The 25,948-nt window shown below is 34.9% G+C and overlaps 2 protein-coding genes across 2 annotated transcripts in view; both read right to left on the bottom strand.

Annotated features, from left to right (window-relative positions):
- The window catches only part of LOC306664329 (uncharacterized protein), a gene marked incomplete at its 5' end in the record, with an annotated part of 117,379 nt that overhangs the window by 65,421 nt on the left and 26,010 nt on the right, over positions 1-25,948 (bottom strand). The window contains 3 exons of the mRNA XM_079145159.1: positions 3,921-4,031; positions 16,076-16,177; positions 22,370-22,537. Of these exons, the coding sequence (XP_079001285.1) occupies positions 3,921-4,031; positions 16,076-16,177; positions 22,370-22,537 (381 nt within the window). The remainder of the gene's footprint in view (positions 1-3,920; positions 4,032-16,075; positions 16,178-22,369; positions 22,538-25,948) is intronic.
- The window catches only part of NUDT12 (nudix hydrolase 12), a 97,682-nt gene continuing 82,348 nt past the window's right edge, over positions 10,615-25,948 (bottom strand). The window contains exon 8 of the transcript XR_013764796.1: positions 10,615-10,626. The gene's annotated coding sequence lies outside the window, so the exon portion shown is untranslated. The remainder of the gene's footprint in view (positions 10,627-25,948) is intronic.

Genomic DNA, 25,948 nt, shown 5'->3' with positions numbered 1-25,948 from the left:
TATAAGTATATAGAAAAACAGCTAATTTTTTGAATGTTGATTTATTTTTATCTGCAACTTTACAGAATTCAATTCTTTGTTCTGTTTTGGCAACTTTAGGTTATCTACATATAAGCTCATGTTGCCCACAAACAAGGAAATTTTACTTCTTCCTTTATGATCTGGATGCATCAGACCTGTTTGATATTCCAAGACTGGCTAGACACTTACCAGTTCTTTGGGCAGCCACTGAGATGTTGGGGGCTGCAAACAAAGATCAACTTTTTGTCTCCCTAGGATTAGCTAGAATTTTGTCTCCTTGTTCTATGCTAAGCAAGGGAAAATTATGGTGTTTACCAGCTGAAGCTTCCATGGCTTTCCTCAGATCTCCAAGGCTGGAAAGCCAGTCCTCTAGAACTCCATTGGGAATGTCAGAGTGGTTGATGTGCACACCAATCCCATCCCTCCTTTTAGAGAAGGTGGCAGTTGGGGTTCTTTTCCTGATGATATGGTACAGTAGTGCTTGTAAGAATTCAGGTGAGAGAATGTAACAAATCTCCCTTCTAGCTTCAGTGAGCCTGGTTCATTGTTTTCCTGGGATAAGACAACTTTTAGTTAGTATCTGGATTTCTCAATTTTTCTGTAAATTGTTGCTAAATTGGTATGTTTGTGTGACAAAGGACAGTCTGGCACTTCTTACTCTGTCATCCTGCTTATATCATCCTTTATTGATGCTTTCTATTTGGATATTTTAATCACTTTTTGAGATTAGCAAATTCTGAGTCAAATAAAATTATTTGTCCTTGGAAGGCTGATATGGACAGTGGGAAACTTTAATAAGTCATTTCTTCACTTCTATTTCCCATGATTGACATAAAACCATTCTGGATTTATATTTCTTCTTGCCACAGAGTTTCATCTGGGAATATTTTAAACAAATTTTTCTAAAACTATAAATGCCAACATATGTGTTTATTGTGCACTTACATTTAAGTAATAGTTTAGTTGACTATTATACTTAAGTCATACTGCTCATTTTCTGTAACATTATGAAAACATTACTCCATCATATCCTAGCATCTGGTGGTGGTGTTAAAAAGTTCAATGTCAATCAAATTTCAATTCCTTTAGTGATAGTATGAGTTTTTTTTCTGTCCTTAAAGTTAAAAATTTTCTTTTTCTTTGGTATTCTTAAATTTCACCTCAATATGCCAGTTGTGAGGGTTTTACCCCTATGTATTGGGTAATTGGTGAGTATTTTCTAAATTCCCTCCTTTCATTAATTCTGGAGAAGTCTTTTATTTTTCTTAAAAATATTCTTCCTTTCATGTATTTGTGTTTTTCTTTCAAGCATTCTTGATTCAAATATTATCATGTTGTTTTCTATAATTTTATCATCTGTATTTCTTAATTGTTCTTATGTATTTCCTTTTTTAATTTTTTAAACTCTTCTGATACTTTCTGTGAGAGTGTTTACACTAAATAGTTTGGATCATTTAAAAATCTTTCTACTGTATTCTCATTACTCAATTCACCTACTACACCTTTGATTTCAACAATTATCTTCTTTATATCTAGTACTGACAATTTTTTTCTTTATATCTGCTTTTCTGTTTCACATGTAATATCCTATGAATATCACTTTTATGATATTTATTGATCTTATTTTTAAATGCTTGCTCTCTCAGATGTATTCCTTTATTTTGCTTTGCTTGCTATGTATGTTATTCTTTTAGTGGAATTTTGTTTCTCAGATGTCTTATTATTTTTAATAGACAACTTCCATTTTTCTGAGATTATTAAAAAGTTACAGAAAATGTGTACAGGGAGAAGGTTTAAAGTCCAGGCCATAATTGGTGTCCCTCTTGGAGAGGTGGTGGTAACAGGGTATTCCTCAGGGCTTTAAGCCTCTCCAGTTGCTGTCTTGTCCCAGTGTATTTGTGTCACTTCCTTTATTACCAGATGATTCTGAACTTCAGGGAATCTCTTTGTTCTTCTGCTATAGACTATTGTTTCTCAACTAAAAGCTTTGCTATGATCAATTAATCCTAGCAATGTGCAGATTATGCCTCAGTAAGTAATGATCAACTCCCTAATCCAGCTGGACTCATCTCACTGACTGCCCACAATAGGTGCTGCCATTTTTATGGCTTTCAGTGGTATTGGGATGGAGAATTTGTCACCTAGGGCCACATGGAGGAGAAAGACAATAATAAGCAGTTGCTTAGCCCATTTCTTGTAGGAGACACTTGGCCCTCTTTTACTATTAGTTGTAATTTCCACCCCTCTCACATAAATACTGGTGCAAAATGATCTCCCCTGCCCTACCCCCAGTCCCTTTCTGTCCTCGATTGAGCATCTCAGATCTCTAGAATGTTGGGTGTGAGGATTGGCAAAGACGGGTTCACGGTTTTCACTGGGGAGAAGCAGGGGTAAACATGGCAAAGGAGGAGTGGTTTACTCCAGGTAATAAGAGCAGATAAACCCATCTAAGTACCTCCCAGGAGCAGCACAAGCTAGGGTGCTGAATTTGGCCTTTCTCTCACTGTTGACGTTAGTTGATCATCTTCTCAGAACCTAGAAACCTCTCCATTCAAGTTATAAGGATGTTTTCTGCCTTCTATTAACTGATATATCGAGGTGAAATGGCTCAGAATTATAAAGAATTTAAACTTCTCAGGGAAAAATAGAGATATTAAGAGAAAAAAATATTAACAAAGGTTTATTCAACTAAAAATATTATAAAAAGCAACTGTCTCTGAGAAAGAACGTAGAAACAACTAAGTCCAGAAGCAAGGGGTAAAATTCTTTCGTGGTATAGGATACTATCAATTTGCTATTATAATCATGAACATATTACTTCGATTTCTCAACTGTTCTGCAGAAACTATAAATGTTTGTATAAGACTTATATGTAGTTGCTACCTAAGCTTAACTGACAAGGTTCTTGAATTCCTGTACACCTAGTACAAGTACTACAGAACAGCAAAAACCAAGCCAAATTACACCTCAAAAAAATTCAGAATTCTCATCAGGATGTAACACTTGTTGGTGATTTTCTTTTGTTAGTCCACACTAGAGAAGTCTCACTGTTGCAAACCCTGAAGCATGAGAAAGGTAAGTGACACCTACTGCTGGAGAAGTGTGGCCTCTCCGAAGTACACACATTTTAAATATCTTATTGTCTGATAATATACTTCAACCCTTAGGGAACCAGGAATGGATACCATAGCACATAATCCCATGACGGAATACAACATTTCCCAGCTGTGTACTTTGAGGTCTGCAGGGAGATAATGATTTGTAACATGGTCCAAAAAAAGTAAGTTGTTTGCAGAGAGGATGAGTGTTAACCTTTCCACAGAGTTCAATGAGAGGGGATGCAAGGATATGGGGCATGCATTATTACTGTTCTTGTGGTGATTCCATCTATGTTAGAATGTTTTACAGGAAAGCCTCAGGTGGTCCTCGCAGAATCTGCAGAAGCTTTAGACTAGAGATTGATTGATTGATTGGTTTCTTTTTTTTTTTTTTCTTTTTTACATTGAAAGCTAGAGGCTCTTTACAAACTGATGGAAAGACAGAGAAGAAAAGAAGAAGGAAGGGAGGGAACAAGTGATGTAAGTAGGAAGAAAGAAAATAGTAAATGAATCCTCATAATGAGAATCTCATTTGTGTGTGTGTGCAAGGAGTTTTAAGAAATATATTGGCAATAAAGAGTGTTCCTCTTCCTGCCATTTTCATTTTGTGACTGACCATCAATACAAAAAGTACATGAGATAGAAAATTCCTATGAAATGATGACAAAATATTAAAGAGGCATCTTGGGAGAGAAGTGCATATGTCTTCTTGGTGCAGTCATCCCCTCCTCACGTTTGAACTGTGTACTGCAGCTCTCTAGCTCCTTCATATTAACTCTGGACTCTAACTGGCGCACTTACCTTTCCTTGCAAGGTGCACAGCTTCTGCATGCTCCACACTGGTGACCTCGGTACCATTGACAGACAGCACCACATCTCCGATCAGGAGTCCAGCTTCCTCAGCAGCACTGTCTGTAAGCAGACAGACAATGGTCTCATTGAGGGAAGGTCCCTGCTTGAGGATCCTGTTGTTTGTACTCTTTTAAAAAGACTTTCTCTAAAGGGCCTTTATTTCCAACTTTAGACAATTCCCTATGTCATTAATAAGAAGGAAAATGCTCTCCTTGCCGCCTCCCTTTCATTTCGCGGACTCCCACATTCAGCTGGTTGTCTGAGTGGCCTCTTTGCAATATAATAGCAAAGCTGCTCAGAAATGCAATCTATTCATCCACTGGAAGGTTGAACTGCTAGTTCTCATTCCCTCATTGCTGCTAGGTCTCTTTGTAACCCTGAGAAAATCACTTAACCTCAATATCTTCATCTATAAAAGGAGGATGGGGGCAGGGCAGAGCTTCTCTGCAGGATTGTTGGGGGAACAAGTAATTGAAATACTTACAAAGTTGTGCAAAAACAGATCTTGGAGTGGTCAGAGAAAAAAGAAATAGAGCTGCTTTTACTTTCATCATATAGGCTCCTCCCTGAACAATTACAGAAAGGAAAGCAAAAATAGTCCAAGCCTTAGGACCCAGGCTAAGAAAGATGGGGAGGACCTTGCCAGAAGTTATTTATTTTATCCCTTGGATTCTAGCATCTGCACTTACTGCAACACATCTAACATTTTCTAGGGATAAAAAAGATGTAATCAGCCATTTCAAGGTTAATTAATTTTTAATAAAGTTTTCCACATATTTGACCAAAATTCTTACGTCTCTTTTTTCCCTTTGTGCTTCATTTTATGCTTGTTTCCTCTTTCTTAGATCTCAGTTCCTGGTGCATACGTGCTGTTCATGGACATGCAGAGTATTATGCAGCAATATAGGGATTTTATTATGTAGAATGTTTTACATATCAAAGATTTTAATCTTAAAGCATGGATCTATTGGTGAGGTAACAGACTATTTCCAGTAATGGCTATAGTCCGTTTAAATCTGTTCATAATAGTAGGGAAGGCCTTCTCTGCTTGACAAACAATGACTCACCAATACAGAAGGGTAGGTAAAGCATAGTATTTGATATTTTGTTCATTTACCTAATATCATGCTTGAACCTAATTAAAGTCTCATGGTATGCGTGACCATTTGAATACATTCCTCCTTAGTCTAAAAGAACTCAAAGCACTTACTCATGGCAATGCTTTCTAAATTAAATTCCAAAATGACAACTTAGGTCCAGAGACAATTTCTCATTTTTTTGTATGCCCCATGGCACCAAATATTAAGTCATATATATTATAGTCTTCCAACCAATGCATATTGAACGAATGATTGAATGATGTCAAGATTTTATGTCATAATTCCTACCTGCAAGAAATTTAAAATTCTATTGCAAAAGAAAAGACATGCTTAATAAAAAATATATATGTGTGATATAGTGAGTGACATACACACACATACACACACACACACACACACACACATATATATATGCAATAATGTGAAACTTTGGAAAAGGACATTTTCTCTCCAATTTGGAGTAGTTACAAAATGCTTTTCAGAGGAATTAGAATTTGATCTGACTGATTAATAAATAGATTCTCTTCAGAGAGGAGTCATAGGGAGGGCAGAGTTGGGCATGCAAGATATATGAATTCTAGCCACTGGACTGTGAACCAAAGTGAAGTGTGCCACTTCTAGACCTGGTCCATAACAACATCCCAAGAACCAATCCTTCATATTCTTCTACCATCTGCCTGCCAGATGCCAAAGACCTCAAGCCCTTAGGGATGACAACTCATAAGAAAAGAGAAACCTAGGTATCATGAAACATTATTTAATAGTTTTACTATTCTCCAATCAAGAACATCCACAATGGACTAATTAATGTGACTTACAATCTTTTTTTTTCTTTTTTCAGTTTTTGGTCTTAAGTTATAAATATCTTTTTGTTTCAAAGCTAATGTAATCTCAAATAATCCAAAAAGCAAGAAAGTAAAAGAATTCTGAACAAAGTTATGGAAACAGTGTTTTAATACATGCCAAAGAGTTAGTGACTCAGAGTTGGAACAGAGACTGTGGGTAGACAGTGAGTTTAAGGCAGAAAAGATGACCAAGTATGAAGGGTCTTGATGGTGAAGATGCAGAATTTGTACTTGATCCTTCAACACTAGAGAGACATTAAAGACTGTGAGCAGGAAATATATATGCAGCTGTTTTCAAGAGATTACTTTAGAGTAGGGAGAGGTTACATTAGAGATTATATTACATTAGATCAGTACGAAAATTATTACTAAAAATTAATGCAAACCTGAAATCTGACTGCAGAAATGGGAACTGGAAGTGAGAAGTAAAAATCTGTCATGGGAGCTGAAACATTTTATTGCATTCATTGTGTTTTAATGAACTGTAAACACCTCATGGACAAGTAAAATTTCTTAATTATTTTGATATTTCCCATGCTTCGTATAATCTCTGACACATGGCAGGAAATTTTTAAGTGTTGGTTGAATATGTGTATTGTTTTTAGATACACTGAGATAAACTTGAAAGAGAGAGTCAAAAATGTTCATTTGAGTTACTGAAAAACTTTTCAAATGTAGAAGATAAGATGGGCCTGAGAAAGAGATTCATGATTCTTAACCAATGGGACAAATGTAAGGAGAGAAATCAGAGCATTGAAGACAAAATCTTGAAGAATAATTAACTTTAGAAGAAGGAGAAAAGAGGGGGCACAGAGAATATAAGAAAGGAACAGATACTTATTAGCACAGACCCAAGAGTAAAAGTCAATGAAGACAGTGAAGAGTTACAGGACAAAAAGAAATCAACAACCCTGTCATGGTGCCATAAGAGTAACCACAGTTGCTGGGTGTGGTGGCACTCCTGTAATCCCAGGGGCCAGGAGACTGAGGCAGAAGGATTGCAAGTTCAAACCAACCTCAACAATTTAGTGAGGCCATGAGCAATTTAGCGAGACCCTGTCTCAAAAGAAAAAGTAAAAAGGATGGGGGATGTGGCTCAGTGATTGAGCACTCCTGTGTTCAATACCTAGTACCGACCCCCCGCAAAAAAAGAGTAACCACAGCATTTTTAATTCTCTTCTGTTCAAGAACTCAAAAAAAGTGAGAGCAGAGGAAAGGTGATAATATCCAAAGATGGGAAAGTAAATGATAAAGAACTTTATGGAAGTAGAAGGAAAACATTTGAGTATTTGTGCCAATCAATAGGTTAAATGATTGAGTAGATAAAGTTATAAACCACTAAAATAAGTGTAGAGGTCCAGTAATAGTTTGCCATTCCTAAATAAAATTTGATTTTAAATAATATTTTTACTGAAAGAATCTACTAATATGAAAATAATCCTTTTTAAAAAGTACCTTTATTGAAATGTCATTCACATACAATCTACTTGTCTGTGTAAACTGTACAATTCAATTGTTCTTAGCATATTGATGGAGTGGTGTGACCATCACCACAATCTAATGTTAGCACATTTTTGTCACTATGTAAAGAAACTCTAGTCAATAACAGCTACTCTGTAACCCCCTGCTCAGCCAGAGGCAACCACAAATCTGCTTTCTGCTTTTCTGGACTTGCCTACTGTGACTATGCCCTTTCATATAAATTGAATCGTAAAACATGTGGTCTTTTTTGTTTGACTCTATTCACTTAGCCTAAAGTTTTCAAAGATTCATCTGCTATAAACTGTCATATATTCCTGTAGCTGACAAACAATATTCGTTGTTAAAATATAGTATATTTTTAATCCACTCATCTGTTGAAGGGCATTTGGGTTATTTCACATTTAAAAAGATAAATACACCACCATGTAAATTTGGATTTAACTTTGAAATTTGTGAACATCTGTTTCAATTTTTTGTGGGTTTATATCATAAGTGGAATTTCCCCAAGTGGGAACTCCATATCCAACATTTTGAGGAACCGTCAGACTGTTTACCAAAGTGACTATACAGGTTTATACTCCCACCACCATTGCATACGTGTTTTGGATTTCTCTACATTCTTGTCAAGGTTTGTCATTATCTAACTTTATTTTTTTATTGCAGCCCTTCTAGTGGGTATGAAGTGGTATCTCTGTGGTTTTGATTTGTGGTTCCCTGATGACTACTGATGGTGAACACTGTTCACTTGCTAATTGGTTATTTATACATCTCCTTCAGAGGAATGTCTACTCAAATCCCCTGCTCATTTTAAAATTGTTCTATTTTTGTACCATTAAGTTATGAGAGTGAAAATGATTCTTGTTCATAGAGGAATTATTTATGGAATATAACTCTTCTGGGTAGTTCATGTAATTGCTTTTAACTTTAGTTATCAAGGGTACTGATTATGTCCCAATATCTTGCAATGGAACATATAAGTTTTCCTTTATCTAGTAATTATGGTGGAAGTTTTAGGCATTAGGACTTCTTGGGGGAGATATTTCAAGGCAGCCTTGTGATATATAGCACACAGATGTTTGTTCTACTTGAGGCTGATCTTAGGAGTAGATGGAAGTGTTCAGTCTACTTTGTTGGTGGGAAATAAGACCATAATTTTCTAAATTTACATTTCCCTCTAATAGGATACTTGACTGCACAGTTCTGTGTTTATTATGAAGTGAATGCTGAGCTACTCTATCTTTTCATGCATATTTACATATAATGCAGAATCTGAAAACCTTGTAATTAAAAAAGGAGCTTGTACTTTTCATTTAAAAATTGTACTATAACAGTAGCATTTAAAATGCTAGAGCTTCTCAAAAGATGGGCCTTGTTCAAAATGTCCTCTATAGTTTGCCTTTCCTTAAATTTATAGTTTTCTTTTCAAGTTTGCTTGGTATCAAAGTTGAAACATCTGTTTCTTTTGTTTATGCCAACAGATCTCACAGCATTAGGCTTTCATAGAAAATGTTCATGCAAATGCCAGCCGGGTGTGGGCAATTAGTTATGTAAGCTCCAAGCAAACTCGGTCTCTCTATACTTATGGATAATCATTTCCATCCCACCTACAGGTCTCCTCGTTTTATCTTTTTATCTTCAGTGTGTAATTAAGCCTCTCTACTGCATCCAGAACAATGTTTTGTGGTATGAATAAGATTCTCAGAAGGGCTGAAAATATGTGTAATTTTAAAGTCCCTCAACCCCTCATTTAGTAGATTTGACTAGACAATGGATTTCAGAGGGTGCTCTTCAGCATTGAGGAATACATTTTAAAAAAGAGAACTAGACTCAGCAGCTACATGAATCCCTGCCAGGGCAGCACTTTCTTATGATGAATAAAATCCTAGGTTAACTATGTATTGCACCATTTCTAGTACAGTAAAGATGTCTTAGCTTTTCCTATTACAAAAACCTTGGGGGCTTCTAAATAAAAAGCCATTTGCAATGCAAACATTTTTATTTGTCTCACATTTGAACAGTTGCAAAGGTATCAGAAATTCAATAAATCATAACATCTTATTAATCTACATTAACTTATCTAGAAGGGCAGGCACAAAAGGTATGTAAAGCTTTGGGATATTTTGCAAAATTCTACTGAATTTATGAAGTCAGTCCAGTTTGATTTTTAAAGGGTAGTAATTTTTATATTTCTTACAAATTCCTTTGTCTCTGTCGAAACTAATCTCATGAAGTCTGAAGGAGAGAAAGGAAAGGAGAGGAGGGAAGTGGGAAAGAAGAGAGGGGAGAAAGAGAAAATAAGAAGAGGAGAAAGGGAAGAGGGGAAAAAGAAAATGGAGTGGGAATATGAGAAACATCCTTTAATAAATTTCTCATGAATGAACACTGATTTTGTTAAAGCCAGATTTCTATAAAAAATGTAGTAAGAAATCTGAAGCCACTTGATGCTAAAATATTGCCTGTCTTTGTATCTAAAACAGAGATAACATGGCACACGATTATTTTGTGTTCTTGCTCATATAAAGGACACTAAGGAGCCAAGTAAAACTGACCTAGACAATATTTGCAATTTTTATCTTTGGTCATCTGAGCCCTGCTGCCAAGTTCTTCTTCAGCACTGTTTCTTCAATTCTTTGTAGTTCACCTTTCCACCCCTAAATCCCACTGACATGAGAAAGACTCCCTCACATCCCTCATCAGTAAAGAAATAATTGGCTAAATAGTATACATGTGCACACACATGCACACACACATACATGTATATATATTTGATTAACTGACTAAACTTTAATTGAAACTCATTCACGTTAGAATAAGAATATATCCATGCATTTGTATTTAATATCTAATTAAGGAATAGAAGGCTTTTTTCCCCTGGATTAAAAAAAAAAAAATCCAGTTTAGTAATCTGGCCCTTGCTTTCCTGTAAATATTTTAGAATCTGAGAACTCTTTACCAATAAATAAATAAATAAATAAATAAATAAATAAATAAATAAATAAAAACTGAGGACAAAAACTACTACTAGAATTTTGATTATGAGTACATCTACAGATAATTTGGGGAAGAACTAACATCTTTAAATACTAAGATTTAAAATAGATGAATGTGTTTTTTCTGCTGTTAATTTAGTTGTTTGATTTCTTTCTATAGCATTTGCAAAGTAGCGATTTTCATGTTTTTAGAATTATTTTCATCAGCTTCCTTTTTTCCCCACCAAGGCTTACTCTCCTGCACCCTCTGTGGCCGTCTTATGTTCACACTGCCACATCTACCTATTGCAAGAACTGGAACTGACTGAGAACTTTTGATTGGCACACTTTTGGACCCAGCCTCTCTCACAGAGGCTATACTCCTCCCAGTCTGATTGCGGCTAGTGACTGAACTTGGAGGGGGTGTTAGAGTCAGGCGGTTGCGGGCCAAAAGCAGGATTCCTTTAATAGAGACTCTGCTTGGGGCTCCCTATTAGCCTGTCTCAGAATTTCTCAGAACTCGTTTGAGTCTCTCCCTGCCCAGTCCTGCTGTTCTTCCTCTCTCAGGTGCCAGACAGGTGTGCTCAGAGGCTCTTCTGGCACTCATGCTTTCCTCCCATTGCCAGGCACAGGGATTTCCTTCAACCTTTTGCACATTCATTTTGTCTATTATCAGAAGATAAAGGAACTTCCTTTGTTATGTTAAAGAGGTTTTTATCTGTTTCTAATTTACTAATATTTAGTAAGTGATTAGAAAGTGAAAACAAAGGGGATCAAGCACACAACAGGAAAGACTGGCTTTCCATAGGTGAAGGAGGCAAAAAAGATACAAATTCCAGTTCATTCAGAGGTGTAGAGGTAGAATTTCTGAAAAATAGGAAGTAGAGATAGGAAATCATAAAAAAGACAACCATACTTGCGAATCTGAGGCAGGCTCAAACTGAGAGAAGGTAAAAACTTTAGATCGGATAAGAATACTTGACATTTTGATGATTATTCTAGACTGACCTGTAGTTCTAAGATTATTAGGTTAGTCTAGACTTTTAATGATGAAACAAAGGGAAGGTGTCTTTATTGTCTAAGAAAAAAAATTAGAGATCATCTCAAAACTTACTCAGAAAGGGAAGAATGGATCTGTAAGGTAATTGATTAGAAAGACTGTTGAGAAAAAAACTATTTTATTTAATACACCAACTGAACATTGTTCATTCCATAAACAAATATTAGAGGTAATGTGTAGTTAGACCATTAGCTAAAAAGAGTTGATGTGATATTTAAGGTATTTGACCAGAATCAAGTCATGAAAATATCAAAGGCAGTTCTTTGATAAGTAGAATCAGATTTTTACAGAAAGCTTGAGGAAGGTAAAGGAGTATTCCTTGCCTTCAGGTCCGGAGTAGTCCCTGGCTTTCTAGTAATTTATTTAAAACAATCTTATTCCCCTTGCAGTTGGCCTATGTAAACCGACTCACAGTGGGCCCCAGGGCTGATAGCAAAATAAGGGTATTTGAAGTTGGAAAACTGTCCTCTCTTTTTGACCCTATGATTTGTGATGGGAAAAGACTAGAACTGTGGAGACTGTTTTGTATCCAACAGGGAAGCATGCAACACCAAAGAAGGGAATGAAAGAAGCCATGTCTTTGATAAAATTATTGAGCCATTGAAGCAAATCAAATCCATGCATCAGCTAAGAGACTTCAGCTTCTGTGAGCCCATACTTGCCCTGCATCATTTAAACTATGTACAGTCCAATGTTCTATAAGTTGCAAAAGAGCCCTGACTGAAATAAATTATAGTGAAGGAACTCTGTTCTGGAAGTAGAAATTCTGATACCTGAACATTGGTGTTGCCATGACTATAACTATAAAGCCTTAGGCAGGTCATTTAACAACTTTGACCCTTAATCTAATCATCTGCTAAATGGATGTGATAATATCAAGTTTCAAGTTTTGTTATATATGCATATATATATGCTCTCCCTAGTAATATTATATATATGTATATAAAACTTTAGATCGGATAAGAATACTTGACATTTTGATTACATATATATAATACTCTGCTCAAAATAGGTCTGTAATGAATGTGAGTTCTTTTCTCTGTGATATTACATGGCTTTTATACTTACAGTGAAATTAACTGATCTATACTTTGATATTATAAATAAGTAAATCTCACAGTATTGATTATATACTTTGCTGAGAAAAAGCTTTTTAGTTTGAATGCATCCCATTTATTGATTCTTGCTTTGATTTCTTGTGCTTTGGGAGTCTTGTTAAAGAAGTCTGATCCTAAGCCAATATGATGAAGATTCAGGCCTACTTTATCTTCTATTTAGTGCAGGGTCTCTGGTCTAATTCCTAAGTCCTTGGTCCATTTTGAGTTGAGTTTTGTGCAGTGTGAGATATAGATGTTTAATTTCATTTTATTGCATATGGTTTTCCAGTTTTCCCAGCACCATTTGTTGAACAGGCTATCTTTTCTCTATTGTATGTTTTTGGTTCCTTTATCTAGTATGGGGTAACTGTATTTATGTGGGTTTGTCTCTTTGTCTTCTATCCTGTACCATTAGTCTGCCTGTCTATTTTGGTGCCAATATCATGCCGTTTTTGTTACTATTGCTCCATAGTATAGTTAAGACCTGGTATTGTGATACCTTCTGCTTCACTTTTTCTCCTTATTATTGTTTTGACTATTCCAGGTCTCTTATTCTTTCAGATGAAGTTCATGTTTGCTTTCTCTATTTCTATGAGGAATGTCATTGGGATTTTAATTGGAATTGCATTAAATCTGTACAGTGACTTTGGTAGAATGGCCATTTTGACAATATTAATTTAGCCTATCCAAGAACTTGGGAGATCTTTCCATCTTCTAAGGTTTTCTTCAATTTCTTTCTTTAGTGTTCTGTAGTTTGCATTGTAGAAATCTTTCAATTCTTTTGTTAGATTGATTCCCAAGTATTTTATTTTTTTGAGGTTATTGTGAATGGAGTGGTTTTCTTAATTTCTCTTCCAGAGGATTCATCACTTATGTATAGAAATACATGAGATTTATGTGTTTTGATTTTATATCATGCTACTTTGCTGAATTCATTTATTAGTTCTAGAAGTTTTCTGGTGGAGTTTTTTGGATCTTCTAAATATAGAATCATGTCATTGGCAAATAGTGGCAGCTCTAGTTCTTCTTTTCCTATTCATATCCCTTTAATGTTTTTGGTCTGTCTAATTGCTCTGGCTAGTGTTTCAAGGACGATGTTGAACAGAAGTGGTGAAAGAGGGTATCCCTGTCTTGTTCCATTTTTTAGAGGGAATGAGTGGGAGAAAATTTTTTCCACATGCACTTCAGACAGAGCATTAATCTCCAAAATTTATACAGAACTTACAAAACTTTACACCAAAAATACAAAGTACCCAATCAATAAATGGGCCAAGGAACTGGACAGATACTTTACAGAAGAAGATATACAGGTGATTAATAAATATATGAAAAAGTGTTCAACATCTCTAGTAATTAGAGAAATACAAATTAAAACAACTCTAAGATTTTATCTTACTCCAATTAGAATGGCTATTATCAAGAACACAAACAATAATAGATGTTGGCACGAATGTGGGGAAAAGGCACTCTTTTACATTGCTAGTGGAGTTGCAAATTGGTGCAGCCACTCTGGAAAGCAGTGTGGAGAATTCTGAGAAAACTTGGAATGGACCCACCTTTGACCCAGTTATCACACTCCTTAGTTTATACCCAAAGGACTTAACATTAGCATACTATAGTCACATCAATGTGTATAGCAGCTTAATTCACAATAGCTAGATTGTGGAACCAACCTAGATGCCCTTCAACACATGAATGGATAAGGAAACTGTGTTATGTATATACAATGGAATATTTTCAGCCATAAAGAAGAATAACATTATGGCATTTGCAGATAAATGGATGGAACTGGAGAATATCATGCTAAGTGAATTAAGCCAATCCCCAAAAACCAAAGGTTGAATGTTTTCCCTGATAAGTGAATGATATATAATGGGGTAGGTAGGTGTGGGATGAGAGAAGAATGCAGGAAATTTAGATTACATAGAGGAAAGTGAGAGGGAGGAGGTTGAAAAATGGGTGGAATGAGATAGACATCATTACCCTCCCTAGGTACATGTATGATTACACGAATGGTATGAATCTACATTGTGCACAATCATAGAAATGGAATGATGTACCCCATTTGTATACAATGAATCAAAATGCGGTCTATAAAAATTAAAAAAAATAAAAATCTAAAAATAAATTAATACATAAGTAAATCTCTGTCTTTTGTAACATCAATGAATCTAAAATAGGTGGTCAGGTTACTTAACATTTAGATATTCTTCTCAGGCTTATAGGAGACTAAACTCTACATTCCATAGCATGTGTACTTATTACTCACCTGGGATGAATGATAACCTGCAGGAAGTTTTGTCAGGATGAACTGTAATTTCCTTACTGTGCCCAAAAGATCTTACAGTCTCTCTGGGCAATAAATATTTCCTTTCTCTATTCTCATACCCTGATAGTTGGTTAAAAATTCCATTAATATAAAAAAAATTGGTGGCGTCTGAACACTGTTTCCTGCTCACTGGTGTCACCTATGTCTGTGTAATGGGCTGGGAAGCAACAATTTCCTCTGATGCACTTTGTCATCCCTGTCACCTTTACTAGAGCTGAAGTCATTCACTTCTTCATAACAGAAGGGCAGTTTCCAACAGAACCACAAAGTCTACAACAGAGGAACTCCAAGTGCTGACCAAGAGAAATGGAATGGGACCCTAGTGATAATGAGGCCAGAAATGGGATTAGAGCATGTGGCCAAAGCAGGAAAGGTGGGTCCTCCTGAAGTGTTTCTCTTCCCCATGCTGTTCCAGCCTTCAGACATCTAGGGCTCTCACAGCCACTCACCAAGTGTTATTGGGGCACCATTCTGTTGTCTCATGGCTGCTTCACCAGATTTTGAGGATAATATAATAGGTAAAATACAGTTGCTGACCAACCTTGGGGAACTCAGTGTTAAGATGGGGAGATAAAAAACAATTGATAATAAAGCAATTCAGAAACTCTCTAGAGACCCTGAGTTTCCCTCTGTGATAATCTCATTGCTTTTCCCCTAATGTACCAGGCTGAGTATAGATACTTTATTTTATGCTCCTACCAATGATATTTTTTGGGTTCTGATTTTTTCAAATCATCCATCTCAGATTATTCTCAACTTAGAAATCAGGACATAAAAAAGTCTATTTATTTACTAATTCCCATTTCACTAATTTAAAAATATGGACACCTGGGAAGCTATGGAGAAAAGAATTTAGGGGTAATAGGATTCCTCCCAGAAACTATTAAATACTGACAAGAGGGCAGCTATCTGGTCAATAGTCTTCTTGCCTATAGAATTGAGCACCATTTCTGTAGAAACAAATAGGGCTTTTTGGTAGGACGACTAAGTAACACTCTGTGTTGATCAGAAAGTACATTCCATCAGGAATACATGTATTTAAAATATATGATCATGAACAGTTCTCAATCATACATTTTTGATAAACTGAGATTTAGAAGTTGCTTCTATTGCATATGTGTGTTTTACAGGACTATGATATTGAAAGCTATTTTCTGTATTTTGCTAGGGTTGAGATAATTGTTCAGAAATGAATCAAAGCTTTTATTGTGAGACTACTTACTGGTATCCACTTCAGTTACCATGATTGGTTTGGAGAACTGAATTCGGAATCCCCAGGGATAATCTCCAGTTCCCTTGAATAGTCTCACCGTTCGCTCACGAACTAAAAAGAAAGCAAAGGGGGCATTGCTTTGAGTTAATTTTTAGGTATTATTAATTAATTATATTATTATTAGAGTAGCTAGTATTTATTGTTTATTACATGCCAGAACTAATGAAAATGTCCTAACCAGTATTAAATAAGTAGTATCTAATTTAATTTACACACAGCATATTATTCTTATTTGGGGAGAAGAGGAAACTGAGGCACCAAGAGGTTAAATGACTTGCCTGAGTCATATGGTGAGGTAGAGCAGTACAATGCCCAAGGTTTCCCTCTTAACCACTGTGTTACAGCTACCTGTAAGGCACCTGGGCCTTAAAGATCTAAGTCACCTAGATCTGTAAATAAGATATTTAGTCTCAGGTTATTTATAGAGATAAGAAAACAGAATCTTCACTCATGCATTTAAGTCTTAGAAGAAACCAAGAAAAGCTAAAAACAACAGAGCTTTTCAGAAGAATATAGGAATAATTTGGTCTTTCAACAAGAAACTCTTAACTGTGCTTCATTGAAGGTGTGGAGTCCCAAGAATTTCATTAAGAGATCATGGATTTTTACTCCAGTCCAGTGACCTCTTCACCTGCTTTTCCTTCTGTTTGTTCTTCTCCCTGCTGATTTTGTACCCTCTTTTCTGTGTGTGCAGGTATAGATGTGTGTATGTTTCTTCCTCAGCTTCTGCTTGCTGATGAGTTCAGTTTATTCATAACTTCAGCTCATTCAAGGACCCTCTTGAATTTTCTCTACCTTGAAAGATTTTAACTTCTGTGTTCACTACCAAGAGCATTTTCCAAGTTTGAGTTCCAGAAGGAGGGCATCTCACAGGTAAAAATCCTCTCTGATCACAACTCTTCTGTTGTTTCTCTTTAAAGGCAAGGAGGGGGCATGATTCCAAGACAGAAAACACACCCTAGCAAGACTGTCTCTTCCTTTTGTGGAAGGACAGTGTCCAAGGAGTGAGATGTGCACTTGGTAGGCATTCTTATTTTTTAATTATTCATTTTTAATCATACAATTTCACTTCATTTCCTGTTTATGAAAAAAACATATACCTGAATCATCTCATAATACACGAAATAAAACACCTGAAGGGCTTATATGATGGCAGATGATTCATTTTTAAATGCTAACAATGGTATCCAATAAAGAAATACAACAAAAGACTTCAAAATAATGTGTATTATGTTTTATTTATGGTCAAGTCTATAAGAGAGAAGTACTAAGAGCATTAATCTTCCTTAAACAATTAGATTGACATACTTTATTGGTCCATTTATTTCTATATGTCAATGAAAAATCGAAAATAACTGAGAGTAAATAATAATAAAGTATAATGATATTTTTCTGAGCTTCAAAAGTGAAGTATTAATAATAGGATTATTCTGAGGTCCTGGGGAAAGGCCAGGTAAATAGCTGTGAAATAAGAATGCTGATTTATTAATAAGGTTAGGGCAATCTAACACCTTAAAATTAAAATTTAATAGAGTCCCCTTTTATTGAAAAATAGGAAACATAATTCATGGATAATATAGTTTGCTGACTTATGCCAATGTTCTTTTTCAATGTTTTTATTTGTCACTTTTCATTTCTTGAAGAGATTTAGGTGTTCTGCACATTTATCCTGTGCAGTGTGGCCTACTTTTTAGGTCTATATACAAAGACTATTACCGAATGTCTAAATGTAGCTGAAACATGGCCAGAACTGAGAGCATTTAAGAGGTCAAAGGAACTCTTGAGAGTTTAAAGTGATGGACAACAATTTTATTTAGAGTGGGGAAGGCCCTTAGTTCAATCTTCCATTTGATGTGGCATCTCTTCCTTGCCATCTCTGGCAGGTAGGCAGGTGAGCTTGTCTTTGACATATGGAGAAATATTGGTATTATAAAGTTATATTACTTGGCTCAGTTTGTAAGATGATTTGCCATTTAACTTATTAAATTTTCTCTCAGATATTCTGAGGTAAATCAATATTTTTCAAATTAAGTTTCTTATGAGAAATAACACATATAGTAAAAGGTTAAGCAATTTGTCCATGCATGCTCAAATGAGACCACTTCCTTGGTCAGACAGATAACAAAAGTATCTGATAAAAACAACGGAACATGCATCTGTTCTTCTGAATTCCTTGCAGTTTGATAGTAGAAGTCATTCATTAACAAGCACTTACTGAGGACCTACTATATGTCCAGGTGTTTCCCTAAGTACTAAAATGTAGTGGTTCTCCAGACAGACAAGGGGTGATTTTCTCATGGAGTTTGTGTTGCAGACACTGGCAGCCAAAATAGGCAAACATTCGAAGACCGGAAAGATAGAGTCTCTTCACGTGAATTCCTGAAGGAATGATTGTCTTCACAAAACGTCTGAAGAAAATGCTTTTTTTTTTTTTTTTTAACTGTAATCAAGAAAAGCATACCAAAGTTGCTGAGAAGGTACTAGTGCATTCCAGCTCTAAAATTCTGTGCTCTGCTCTTTTCAATGCTTCTGGGGAAATCTCTGTTACTGGTTAACACAATTCTCTTTGGTATGACTGTTTGGACTGCCACTTACTGGATCTCAGTATAACTTCAGAAACAGAACTGGGAAATTCAAGGACTTAGGAATTAATATTTCAGCAGTCTGCAACAGGCTGGTAACCAATCAAGTAAAAAAAAATCAGAAATCCTATTTCTGACCCCTGAAGAAATCATTTCTAATATCTACACTTGTCAAGACTTCTTGCATCCTCTAGGTTACTCTCTTGATACTATCTTGTGCTTTGACAGATTGATTACCCAACAGATATTTGTTTAATGGAGTATTTTTACTGTGTTGATTCAAATAAAATTATGTTTGTTCTTTTACTTTCATATTGCATGAGACAGTTAAGCTAGCTATTGCTAGCTAGGTTGTGTTTCTTTCTTTTCAGTTTTTCAATCAGGCAAATTGAATGTCAACAATGTGTATAAAAAATAAACAATTCAATAAAATTTTGAAATGGTGAACTCAACTGCAGAGCTCTCCTGTGGGAGAAGAGACAATCGAAATGATTTGTAACATGGTACCCTCCCCTTCTGAAGACAATTTTCTCATATTTTAAAATGCATAGTCCTGGTTTCCCTTGTCACTTGTGGAAAATCCACAAGTACTGCACAACTGCTGAAAATTCACAAATGAATATTATTGTTGTTTCAGAGACTGGGTGGGCACATCATCAATAATTTATCCCCCAGATAATATCTCCTTAGAATCAGATAGCTGGATGTGAAAATTCAAAGGGTGGATATATCCACAAATATAACAAAACTGATATACTAAACATACCCTAAATTTTTCACATAGTGATATAGTATCTATCCAACTCAGAAGAATTCTTTCAGGAAATTCAGGATAGGATTTTTTGTTTTTAAATTATGAATTTTATTTCATTCTGGTAGATATAAATTAGCATAACTTAAAATGTTATTAGTTAACAAGGATATTTTCAGTTCAAAAACTGTCTATTAGCCTTCAACTCACTTTTCTTCTTAATTTCCATCCTCTTTTATTGGTCTCTTGGTACCACATAGTTATGAACACAGGCACCTGGTACAAGTAACACTTGAAGTGTTAGTAACAATATGAAAAGAAAGCAAAGCTATTCTTTTTTTTTTTTTTTTCTTTTTGTGGTGCCGGGGATTTAACCCAGGGCCTTGTGCTTGCAAGGCAAGCACTCTACCAACTAAGCTATCTCCCACAAAGCTATTCTTGAACTGAGGTTCAGTCCAATAAGTTGTATCATGAAGCTCAGTTGCAAAATTTAAATATATTTTTATACACACACACAGACATACATATATACATAAATGCATGCATATATGCATATGTACAAATATATTTATATACACCCCAAAAAATAAATTCCACTTGTTTTCTTTTACCAAATAATACCAAATTAAGTAAAATGCTGTTCTTTGATGAATACAAACAGTAGTAGAAATTATAATAATTGTACTTTTTATATGTGTTATACATCAGGTTTTAGCTAAAATACTATGAGGGTAGGAATTATGTTTTCCTCATCTTTATGTTCTCTGGTTCCTGCCACAAACAAATATTCCATAAATATTTGTTAACTTACTGAATTTTAATACAATATAAATTATGTATATTTTACATAAAAAGGTATATAAACATACATAGACATGTATGTGAATACATATTTATAGTTATTATTCAGCCGAATTTATTATAAAATTAAGAGAAATAAAAGAGGGAGATAAAAATAGCCAAAATGAATAGAAAGAGCCCATTGTAGTTTTCACATATATAACTTTGTTTTACATTTTTTAAATTCTGGGATAGGCAGAAGGATAATAATGGTGGATGATTTTTCCAAAATCACATAGGTGATAAATATTCAATAGTACTTATTGTATTGTACTTATAGTATTTTTAATTATTTATTCTAAAAATACACGTTGACTTCCTGTGATGAAGCAGGCACAGTCCTGGGAGATTGGGATATACCAATGAACTAATAAAAGACAGATATTCTGACCTGAAGGTCTGACCTTCAGTTTGATATTCTTTCCCTACATTTAACTCAAATGTACATACGTTAGATTTAGAAAATTTGGTGTTTTTTTTTTTTTTTTTTTTTTTTTTTAAGGCTGCTCCTAGATTCCCATCATCTACCTTTTGTTACTATAGTGGTTGTTCTGATTTATTTTATTTTAAAAATTTTTATCTTATTCTGGTAAGAACACTTAACATTAGATTTTCCCCTCTTAAAATTTTAGATGTACAACAGATTATTGTTGATGATAGGTGTACTGTGGTGCAGCAGGTCTGTAGAGCTTATTCATCTCACTTAACTGAAACTGTATGCTTCAACACTATCTTGATTTTCATAAACTCTACTCTGAATAATTTAAGTTTTGGATTCAAAGTCTCATGTTTACTTTTCAGTGTGTGGTTAAGCTTAATTTGTTTATAATTTGATGTAAATATAAATAAATATTCTACATATGCAAATTACAAACCTTGTATTCTCTTAGGCATGTATATAAGAACTTATTTAGATTTACGACTTTTCCTCATTTAAACCCTCCATTGTTCAATTTCATAGTATTTATAAGAAGAAAACCAAGAAAGACTCTATTTTACGCTACAGAGAAGACAAATGACATTATACATAATATATACGTATGTATGGATTACATCTTATCTGTATAATTGGAGATAAGATGAAACTGAGCACATTACGATGCCTGTAATGAATGAAATGATGTGCTGTTTTGTAGAACTTGTCATACTCTCAAACCTGTCATTTCTCTCTATGTACCTTTGACAACTACCCCTACGACCTTGACCATAGTAGGCATGATGTTTATTGAATACGTTATTGTATAATTACTTTAAAATATTCTTTTCTGCCTGGATCTTTGCTTGTGTTAAATTGTTTATTCATGAAGGTTATTTGTAATAACAAAATAGAAGCTCACAAAAGATCTGCACCCTAAAATTGCAGCAAAGATTGGACTGAAGTAAATATTTTGCATATCGAAAATTATAATTCAGGTGTAAGTTTTTTAAAAATCACAAGCTATTATTTCATTAGGGAAATACATATAGTTATTAATTTTTAATTTACTAAAATTCCTCTTATAAATTATCATGGAACATTAATATTAGAATATTAATGAAGTCTGCAAAAATTATCAAAGTGTAGTTATTAAATACTTATCAAATGTGAAGAGCAGGCTGTAAGATCATATATATCAAAATAAAAATAAATACATGATAGTATCAGATGTATATTTCATATATTTTTAAGAACAGGACCAGAAGTATGTATAATAAAAAATGTAGAAACAATAAAACAGTTATCTAGAGAAGCTGGAATAACAAGTGACAATTTATTACTTCTTCATACTTTCTAGTATATTTTTAAAATTAGTAAGTACTTTTTTTTAACTAAGGATGAAAATAAACTCTTCTTTCTGAGTGTATTAATCTTTATTCCAACTTTAGAATTACTTTCCTGTTTGAATAACTCTTAAGACAGTTTTTATTTTAAAAACTCAATATTAAGAAATGTGCTGTATATGACACATGCTTTAGTTCACCAAATTCTCCTACCCAGTTTTCTAGTTTGGTGACTGCAGAGACTTGCCTGGAGTCTAGCTACAAGTTTTCCAGAGCTTACTCATCTTGCTATGATTGTAGAGTCCTTACCAGCTACTGGTCGTGGTTTTTTACTAAGACATCTGGGACTATCTTCAGGATTCCCATCGTCCCCTCGGAAAACCCATGCTGCTGAATGAAAATTCTCTGTGTAGAATCCTTTTTCTTCAATATCTACTCGAAAGCCAAAATCCATAGAACGACCTTCTTCTGAGGTGACTGAGGAACAGAAAAAAATAACGCCAATTACGCTCTGGTGAGAAAGAAGGTCCAACATACTGCTGGTCAGGGAGAGAAGCAGAAAATACACAGAGATAAAGTCTGTATTAATGAAGAGTGTCATCCTTGAAAATAAATAGCTAACTTTCCTGGACAGATTTCTTAGGGAGAATTTATATAGACAAAAAAATAGCATAAATCAAAACATGTATTTCCTCAAGGCTTAAGGAACGGGAGTCTGTTTGTGCCTTAGAGGTAGCACTATGGATTCTTTTGTCAAGGAAAAATATGGAAAAAGATTTATTATATACTGTGCATTAATATTTACGTGTGAAGATGAAACCCCAAAGTCTTAGAATTACCTTTGAGTTCCTGTCAAAGTATCACACATAAGGAAAAGGACTATTAGGTGTGAATTTGTAAAAATCCCTGCTCCTACTGTTTCTGTGCTTGAAGAAGGCACTGAAAAATATCAATTCTTAGCAAAGTCACTCTGTTCTTACATGAAGAGAAAAGCATAAAAGGAAGCATAGAAAGTTTTATCTTACTGTTTTTCACAGCAATTTAGGATTTTTTCTGTGTGTAGGAGTGGCTTGTATAGTGCGGAGGGCTGTGCCATTTACAGACATGAGAGTGTGTTCTATATTGCCTACCACGTGTTTTTTTCTTTTCTGTGATGTAACACAATGTATTTCTTTTTTCTGGGGTTATTTGTTGGTTGTTTTTGGTGCTTTATAAAAATTAGTTCATTATAGATATACATAATATTGACCTCATTTTGACATAATTTAATGGAGCATAATATAACTTGCTCCAATTTAGTCTCCAGTACTTCCTCTTTCCTTTTCTTCCTTTCTCCTTCTGTTCCCTTTCCTCTACTCTACTGATTTTTCTTATATTCATACATTTTTTAAATTAGTGCATTATGAATACACATAAAGGTAAAATTAACTGTGTTATATTCTTATATGTATATAGGAAAATTTAATCAGATTAATTTCACCATTTTTTTTTTTCCTTTTCCTGTCCCTCATCCTTCCCAGTCAATATCCTTCCTCTCTTTCTCTATTCCACTAATCTCTCTTCTATTTTCATGGGATACCCCCACCACCAGCTATTCTTTTCTTATTTTGGCTTAACTTTTGTATGTTAGAGAAACCACTCTACCTTTGACTTTCTGGGTCTGGCTTATTTCACTTAGTATCATGTTCTTCAGTTCCATCCATTTATTGACAAATGCTATAATTTCATTCTTTATGGCTGAGTAAAACTCCATTGTTGATATATCCCACAATTTCTTGACCCATTCATCTATTGATGGGTATCTGAACTGGTTACCATAATTGACTATTGTGAATTGTGCTTTCATAAACATAGAAGTGGCTGTATAACAGTAGTATGCTGATTTTAGTTCTTTTGGACAAATACCAAGGAATGGGATAGCTGGGTCATATGGGGGTTCCATTTCTTGTTTTTAAGGAATCTCTATAATTCCTCACCTTGCCTAGCACTGGCCAGATGGCCTTTTATTTTCCCCCCACTAATCTCTTTTTTATTAAATATTTTTTTCTGTGACAATCTGACACTTAATTTCTGCATTTCTTCCTTCATCAAGCTATAAATTTTCCAAACATTCGCACTTTGTTTTTTTTGGCTCTAAAATATCAGTCTAAATCTGACTAAAAACCACCAATAATACTCATTGTGCAACCTGAATTTTGTTGTTTTGAAAATAGCACCAGATAATTTGGTCCATTAGTTAAGTTTGGCTTTTCATGACGTGTTACGGCATGGGCACAATGCAGCTAAGTTCTTCGTCATGGTATAACAAAGACAGTATTAAACTAATTTCCTATAAAACATTTCCTTTATAATTTTGGTCACAACCACTTATAGAATCCAAGGCATTAAAGATTTCAGCTAATTTTCTCACATTGATATTTTTTATGTAAACAAAATTTAACTTTTGTAATCATTTTTAAATTGTACTATTAAGTCATCAGCTACATTCACAAAGATGTGCTGCCACCAACTCGATCTTTAGCACCAACTCTGGAAAAATCTCAAGTGCAAGATCAAGCTACAGAAGCAGTGATAGAATGAAAACCAGCCACAGAACTGGAGGCAGTTATATTACTAGATGCAGTAGTCATAGAACTAGAGCTAGTACAGAACCATTTTCTAGCTTCAAGTCAAAAGCAAGAGTCGGTTCTGCAGGCACAGGATTATTTATCCCCCATGGAGCTGCAGTTAGCTCTACTCTTGGCCATCCCTACTAGAATGAGCTTCATATATAAAGTCCAAAACAAGTTTAGTGCAAAGCACCTCGCCTTCTGTGGAACTTGAGCCAGCTCTACAAAAACTGCATAGAAGAGTCCATGTCAACAATGGGCTCATCCAACTGGGAATGCCTGCTGGACTTCAGTTTTGTGTCAGTTATATAAAACCTCTGGGAAGGATGGGTTGTCTGCTTCCACTGGTTTTTCCCTGGAGTACCATTCTTAACAGTTCTTGTTCTTGCCCATAAACTTATACCTTTGTTATCTAATAAGAGTATGTGTTAGCCATTGTCCTTACACATAGACAAATGCACTGAGATTTCATCTCACTCCAGTCAGAATGGCAATTATCAAGAATACAGGCAGCAATAAATGGGTTGGTGAGGATGTGTGGAAAAAGGTATACTCATATGTTGCTGGTGGGATTGCAAACAGGTGTAACAGCTATGAAAAGCAGTATGAAGTTTCATTAGAAAACTTGCAATGGATCCACCATTTGACCCAGCTATCCTACTCCTTGGTTTATACCCAAAGAACTTAAAATCAGCATACTACAGTGATGGCACAGTCACATCTATGTTTATAGCAGGTCAATTCATAATAGTTAAACTATGGAACCAACCTAGGTGTCCTTCAACATGAATGGATAAAGAAAATGTGGTATATATACACAATGGAATATTACTCAGTCATTAAAAAGAAAGAAATTATGGCATTTGCAGTAAATGGATGGAACTGAAGAATATCATGCTAAATGAAATAAGTCAATCCCCCAAAACCCAAGACTGAATGTTTTCTCTAATGCTAATTCACAATAAGGTGGGTGTGTAGGGAAGATTAGAAGTACTTTGGATTAGACAAAAGGGGAATGAAGGGAGAGGGAATAGGAATGAGAAAGATAGTAGAATGAATTGGGAATTAGTATCTTATGTGCCTACGTGATTATATGACCAATAAAATTCTACATCGTGTACAACCAGAATAGTGAAAATTTACACTCCACATACATATAATATGTCAAAGTACATCCTACTATCATGTATAACTAATGAGAACAAATAAAAAATGCAAATAAATTCCCAGTCTCTTGCAGACATCCCAGAACAAAGTGCAAATGTCTTTTAAGCCCAAA

This window comes from Sciurus vulgaris (assembly GCF_902686455.1).
Source record: "Sciurus vulgaris genome assembly, chromosome: 6".
In the NCBI taxonomy this organism is placed as follows: Eukaryota; Metazoa; Chordata; class Mammalia; order Rodentia; family Sciuridae; genus Sciurus; species Sciurus vulgaris.
The sequence above is the reverse complement of the archived record's forward strand: the minus strand, read 5'-3'. Positions and strand labels throughout refer to the sequence as shown.